The sequence below is a fragment of the Neltuma alba genome, unplaced genomic scaffold, assembly GCF_004799145.2.
Source record: "Neltuma alba isolate B1F8T4 unplaced genomic scaffold, ASM479914v2 tig00013572_pilon, whole genome shotgun sequence".
Classification (NCBI taxonomy): Eukaryota; Viridiplantae; Streptophyta; class Magnoliopsida; order Fabales; family Fabaceae; genus Neltuma; species Neltuma alba.
In genome coordinates, this window is record NW_021637772.1 from 16,846 (window position 1) to 23,195 (window position 6,350).

The window sequence follows — 6,350 nt, forward strand, 5'->3', positions numbered from 1 at the left end:
CAACTAATTAGGTTATTAACACTTACAACTAATTAATCACCTTACTAATTCTACTACTCATATTCTGGCATGGCAATTCAAAAGCATCAGTCACAATCAGAATTACAACAAAAAGGGATTAATTAGCATATAAAACTAGAAAATTAATCCAACTAGATGTTATTACTTAAATTAAACCTATCCTCTCGTGAGAGCAAATTCTCACCTCCCGTGAGAGCACAAACCACCCCTAGGTGAGCGACTTCCAACGGCGTCGCCGCTGGGGGAGAGTGAGCCTAGTGTGTGCGCGTGTGAGTTGGAGATTTTGCTAGATCTGAAGATGAGGGCAAGTTCTGAGGCTTTTTTGGTTAGGGATTCGAAGGAGGAAGATCAGTGGGCAGCACGACTAGGAGCCTCAACAAGAATGGCGAAGACAAAAACAGAATGGCCGAGCACAAATTGGGAATCAATGGGAATAGCACCAGAGATGGTGAAATCTGGAAGCTATTTTGGTCAGAGGAGTATGGGTGAAGGAGAGTTCTATGTGTTGGAAGCAAATGAGTTGTTTCTTCAAAATAGATCTATGAGCCATGGATCAATGATTCTCAAATTAAAGCTAATCTCCCAGTGCCTTCTTGATGTAAGTCTGTTCTGTGGGATTCTTTTGCCTTGGCCTTGTGAGGTAACAAGATGTGATACTCTTTCTTCGAATAGTTTCTTTGTGAACTCCTTTTGGCCGTATGGTTTGATTGCTTGTTATGAAGTGCGTGTTGTGCTGGTTGGTCTGATTTATGCTTCTTGGTGGTTTTGGAATATGAGGAAAACCTTGGTTTCTGTTCAAAATGATTGTTGCTGCTGGTTTGTATTGTTGGTTTTATTTGAGATAGTGCTTGCCATAGTTTTCTCAAAGGTGATATGGAGCTTTAGTTTGTTTTCCTTTCAAGACAAGGATATCTCGGGATTTATTGTTAACTCATTTGTTTGCTTTGCTTCAATCTTTATCGAAGGGAAGGTCCAGAAGTTTAGTTTCTTTATAGCAATCAAAAGGGCTCTACTAAAAATTAAGTATGATTTAAGATGGGTGCTGCCTGGATGTCATTAGTCTGTATTTGATTTTAAGAATTTAGTGTTAGTAGTTGCTAGGATTGATGGTTCTGGTTTAAGAGGGAGGTTTGCTTCTGCTTTGGCTTTGGAGATTGGTCATTGGTTGACTGGAAATCTAGAGGATAAAAAGCTTCTGGCTCTTTGTGTTGATTTTGCTCAGCTTGGCTGTGATTGGTGGAGCTTCTTTCATGAGAGCATGTTCCTTTTGGAATTTGTTGCTCTCTGTTGCAACTTAGCTTCTTTGGATGACCTAAGGAGTTTCGTAATGGGTTTGTGGCCTCTATGGTTGGGTTTTATGCCCCTCAATCCCAATAATTTCTTCTTTTGTTTGTTCGTTTCTCCTCTAGAAGGATGGTTAACTTGTGCTCATCTTTGCTTGCCTGGTTTTGTGATTGTTTTGGTGTGCAGCTTCAAGTGCATTAAGGGAGCGTGTTCTTGGATAGATTTTTCATCGTCTCCCCTTCTTTCTCACGGTTTATTCTCAGGTGCTACTATAGGAGTGAACCAGATCTGTTTGTTCTCGGCTGCTGCTATAGGAGTGATCCAGTTCAGTGTTGTCTTTTGATGTTTCTCGCGTTCCTGTTCTGCTCGTTTTTTAGGTTTTTGAGTTTCTGTTGTTTTCTTTGCCTTTAAACTTTAAGTCGTTCTGTTTTGTTTTAATGATATTATACCTTTTCTGACCCAAAAAAAAGATGTTATTACTTGAAGTTGGAATCATCACAAGCGCCTTTTAAATGTCCGGCGAATATTTGATTTGCACCTCTAACAGAAGTACTTTTGATCCCCAAAAAAAAAAATGTTCAGTGTAATGATATATGAAAAAGTAGTTCTAATATATATACACACACACATAATAATAGTTTATAGGTTTCAGTTGTTAATGTGTTCTTTCCAATATTAGATTTATATTAATTGATGCTGTCCTGTGAATAATTGCAAGAAATGTATAACGACACATCCTTATGCTATTTTTTAGGATAAGGATGATGCACGCCATTAACTGTTTGCAGTGGAGCTTTATTTTTTAAGGAAAATTTTGATGGTTGCATTCACATTTTCCCATCTTTTCTGATGATATGAGCTTAACAAGTTGGTTGTTATCTGTTATGATGACAAAGCTGAAAGCAGAGTAGGCAAATAGTTTTTTTACACAAGCTAAACTAAAGTTCTGTTTGTTTCTGCTAGAAAGTTTGGAGCTGTTTTTGCATCTATACTGGTCTCAATATAATATTGACTGCACCGTACTTCATTCTCTTTGGATAATAGATATTTTCTTTCAAGCCCTTTGATGGGATTAAGTGGAAAGTTGTCTTAAAAGGCTTAGATTATTGATTAAGATAGAAGCAAACCATCTCTATATTGTTGCTGAAATTTTCGAACATCAAGAGCTCATTTTTATGTTTGACAATGTGTCATTTTTGTAGTTCAATGCACTCATAAACACCATATTCTCATCACCGGCCACAGTGGCTTTGATCGTGACAGTGTTCCTTGACAACATGCTCGAGGTTGAAAAGTCAAAGAAAGATAGAGGAATGACGTGGCGGGCAAAGTTCAGAAAGTTTAAAGGAGATAGCAGAAATGAAGAATTCTATACTTTGCCATTCAATCTCAACAGGTTCTTCCCACCTACTTGATAAATCTTTAAGTCATGGCAAATATGATGAGTAATATTCTTTCTTCACAATCATCCTTTGATTTTTTTAACTTGGTCCCGGTTAGGATTATAAAGCATTTGGATTCATGCTCTGTAGATTCAATAAAGAGAATATTTATGTTTCTAGCTTTAGTACCTTCTCAAAAACTCTCAAGACTATTTCTAATTTGTAGTTACATTCTTTTATGGAATTTCAAATGTATCAATCCATGAATGTAAAGAATCCTAATTTCTTATATATGTTTGCTAAAGTATGCTTTATTAGATGAGTAAAAAGGGCGAAAACAAAGACCTATCAGCAAGACTTCGGTTTATAATAAGTGGACTATGAATGATATTTTTATTTTTAAATTAAACACAAGGGAGCTTTGTCATATTCTTTTTATAGTTATCACTTATCACTGTTCCTTGTAGAGGCCAGATATAATTTAATTCTTTTTTTTATAACATAAATTCTATTTGATGATGGATTAATATTATTATCCCTTTAATGACGTTCTCTCTTAAAAATTGTTTTAATTTTTATACAAAATGGAGGCAACTCTTAAATTTTTTTTAGTTATTTACAGTTGTCAAATTCATGGATTGTATTATAAAGTTTCACTTGAAATGCTTTATACACATTAACATTACTTTATCCTTTTGATTATGAAGCAAGTGTGGAGAGGTTATGGGTGAGACCTTTAAAACTTATTCGTCTACAATTTAAAAGTATGTTATCTTTTTTCCTATTTGAAAAACCTTTTTTGTGATGATTTTTTTTTTCAATATAAATGGATATACAAGATTGTTTTTTTTTATAAAATAATAACAACTACATTGCGAGATTGAAATAAAGAATAACATAAGAAATCATTGATACAATATTTGAAATAAAATAAGTTGTGCACACAAGGGCCACACAATTATTGTATTTTGTGTGCAATCTTGAATGTAGTTACATAGTTTCAACAGACTCAAATAAAATACAACTTCAAAGTAAATGTATGTCTAAATTTTTAAGCTTCTTTTTTTTTTTAAAAAAAAGTTTTTGTGAAATTTTCAACACACTGATACAAATCCAACATATTTTCACACACAACTTAGTAAAACACAAATGCAGATAAAGAAACCATTGGAAGATCCAAAGCTCATCATCAGCCCTTCATTATCTCACTTTCCAATTTGATCTCCAAGGCTGACCAAAAAAAAAAAAAAAAATTAGCAGCTTAATCAAAATGGAACATATAGACAAAATAAAAATTAATAACCTTGTTTATTCTTCACAATCTTCGAGACGGTCCTTAGATAATGTGTATTAAATTAGAGCTAACTATTTATAATGATGAGAAATAATGTACTAAGAATGTGTAAATGGTGGAAATTAATTATTTTTGAGTTCCATATAATTATTCAACTTCTAATATTACCATAACATGTCACTTATTTAATACGAGTACATTATTATGATTTTGATATGACGAAAAATTTTGGGAGTGATTGCAATTTCTGATATAAAAAAAATTAGAGCGATGTATGTGTGGTTGTTAAGATAGAATTTTTTTTTTCTCGTAATAAAAGACCTTTTTTTTCCATATAAAATAGAAATTGTAATGCACAAAATTATTTCATTGATTAAATATGATAATAGTTTGAAAGAAAAAGTGTAGCTACGAACCTGATGATGAGGGCTTGTCTTCTAATGGGATTTTTGAGATTTTTGATATGTTTGGACAATCTTCTATTGCTATAGTACCAGAAAGGAGGTTGAATTCATAACCTTCATAAATCTCTCTCAACTTTGGCAACTTCCCGAGATCCAAATCATTCAGTTTAGGAAACAGCCTTTGATGATGAGCAGCTACTTCACCTTCATAAGCTTCAACAACCCTCTCCAGTTGAGAGCAATTCCTTATAGTTATTTTCTCCAATGAAGGACAATGAGATGCCAGAGAATATGAGAACACCCTTCTCACTTTGTGGCAATCAGATATACAAATGGTCCCTAGTTTGGGGAAGCAAACAGTGGAAGTAGTAGAAAGATTCTTAAGTGACTCTTCACAAAATATTCCCTCCCATTCATTGCATCCTCTTACTTCAAGTCTCCTCAACTCTGGAAGGCTTGTGACAATAGCAAGAGTGAACGTATTTCTTAATCTTGGGCATTCCAACAGTTTAATGCTTTCAAGTCTATGGAAGCTCAAAATTTGTATGGGATCTTTCCAAATATATTCTAATTCCGGTAGATCTACTAACCATATAACACAATTCTGACTTTACCACCCTCACTGTGTCATTGTCATGTTTCTGTGAAGTAAATATATTCAATGATTAGATGAAAATTCAACATATGGACTATGTATACACACACATGAACCACATAAATTTAATGGCATTGGAACATTAAAAAGTAAACCCCATTCATTTCACATATTTATAAAACTATAATAAGATAAGCTCAGTAAGATGAATTTTATCAAGTTAGACTTTTCTTATACATATTATTGATGGTCCAATGTGAAATATATATAGACACACACACGTACACAATGTATGATGTATAAATATGCATCGATGTTGATTTATTTCAAATCAAACAGTCTTGGACAAGTCATACTTTCCATGATAAAGAACCGCTCACAAAAACAAAAAATGATTCCGCAACCAAGCATTAATGGGAACATTGCTAATACTTCAAGTAATTTCTAGCATGATTTCATGACGAGAAGACTGCTTCACAGACGCAAAATATTAAATAAAATTTGAAATGATTATTGCTTTTCATTAGAATATAGTCTTGCTACTCGTATATATCGTTTCATAGCAAACACAAATTTTCAAATAAATTTAAAAAGTAAACAAGAGGAAAGGAAAATAGGTCCTGTAAAAAGAATTTTCTCACGTCCAAAGAAAATGAGAAAGCATTTCCACTGATTCATTCTTAACAAAAACAACCATGAACAAGTACTTTCTGTAATAACAAAGAAGTTATTTCTTCGACGAAGCTATAAAACGAAAAATATAAAGTGTTATGTTTGATAAATAATTTAAAAGACATTTATCAATTTTATCCATAAAAAATCACAAATAAAAAAAGAAATAGTGAGAGAAAACACTCACGTGAGGGAAGATCTCTCTCAATTTCGGCAATGACGACAAAGTTAATTCCTTCAGTTTGAGAAGTGGTAGCCGATCCCCATATGATGCTTCTTCAGCAAGCCTCTCAAGTTCAGAACAATTTCGGATCAAAGGTTGCTGAGAGATTAAAGCATGCTAGTTAGTTTCGTACAAAAGCTGAAAGGAAAACATACAAATTTTAATAGCAATAAAAGATGCACACTGACAAAGACCTTTTTAGCGTCCACAGAAAATTTAACAAATATTGTGTATATATACATAATTTGTAGATATTATATTAGCTCCAACTTATTCTAAATGAAATACAATTCCATATAATTATTTGCTTGACGAAATAAAAAATAAAAATAAAAAAGTGTTGTTTGGAAAAACAAAATTAATTATTTGACAAAAAAATTAAAATGAACTAAAGAGATTAAAATTTTTATCAAATTCATATGTGGAAAGATAAATTAAAAAATGCAGCTTGCAAATAATATTTTGTAGTACTGAA

At 32.8% G+C, this 6,350-nt stretch overlaps 1 protein-coding gene and 1 long non-coding RNA gene across 2 annotated transcripts; one reads left to right on the plus strand and one right to left on the minus strand.

The window, feature by feature from the left end:
• Positions 1-319: 319 nt before the first annotated feature.
• Positions 320-2,720, plus strand: LOC114738310 (uncharacterized). Its single transcript, XM_028926350.1, has 3 exons — positions 320-661; positions 1,244-1,639; positions 2,508-2,720. Exons 1-3 carry the CDS (start codon positions 320-322, stop codon positions 2,718-2,720), a joined length of 951 nt encoding a protein of 316 aa, XP_028782183.1.
• An 846-nt stretch (positions 2,721-3,566) lies between these two features.
• LOC114738309 (uncharacterized) lies at positions 3,567-4,892 on the minus strand. The gene is made up of 2 exons (XR_003739523.1): positions 4,398-4,892; positions 3,567-3,917 (listed from the first exon to the last, which is right to left on the minus strand). It is a non-coding gene; the product is annotated as an uncharacterized LOC114738309 (long non-coding RNA).
• Between the last annotated feature and the right edge of the window lie 1,458 nt (positions 4,893-6,350).

What these genes read in the sequence shown, in the direction of transcription:
- LOC114738310 (XM_028926350.1), top strand. Translation starts at nt 320, where the DNA reads ATGAGGGCAAGTTCTGAGGCTTTTTTGGTTAGGGATTCGAAGGAGGAA. An exon ending in TTTTGCCTTGGCCTTGTGAG is followed by an intron (nt 662 to 1,243) that starts GTAACAAGATGT and finishes GATTTTGCTCAG; the next exon opens with CTTGGCTGTGATTGGTGGAG. An exon ending in GAGTGATCCAGTTCAGTGTT is followed by an intron (nt 1,640 to 2,507) that starts GTCTTTTGATGT and finishes TCATTTTTGTAG; the next exon opens with TTCAATGCACTCATAAACAC.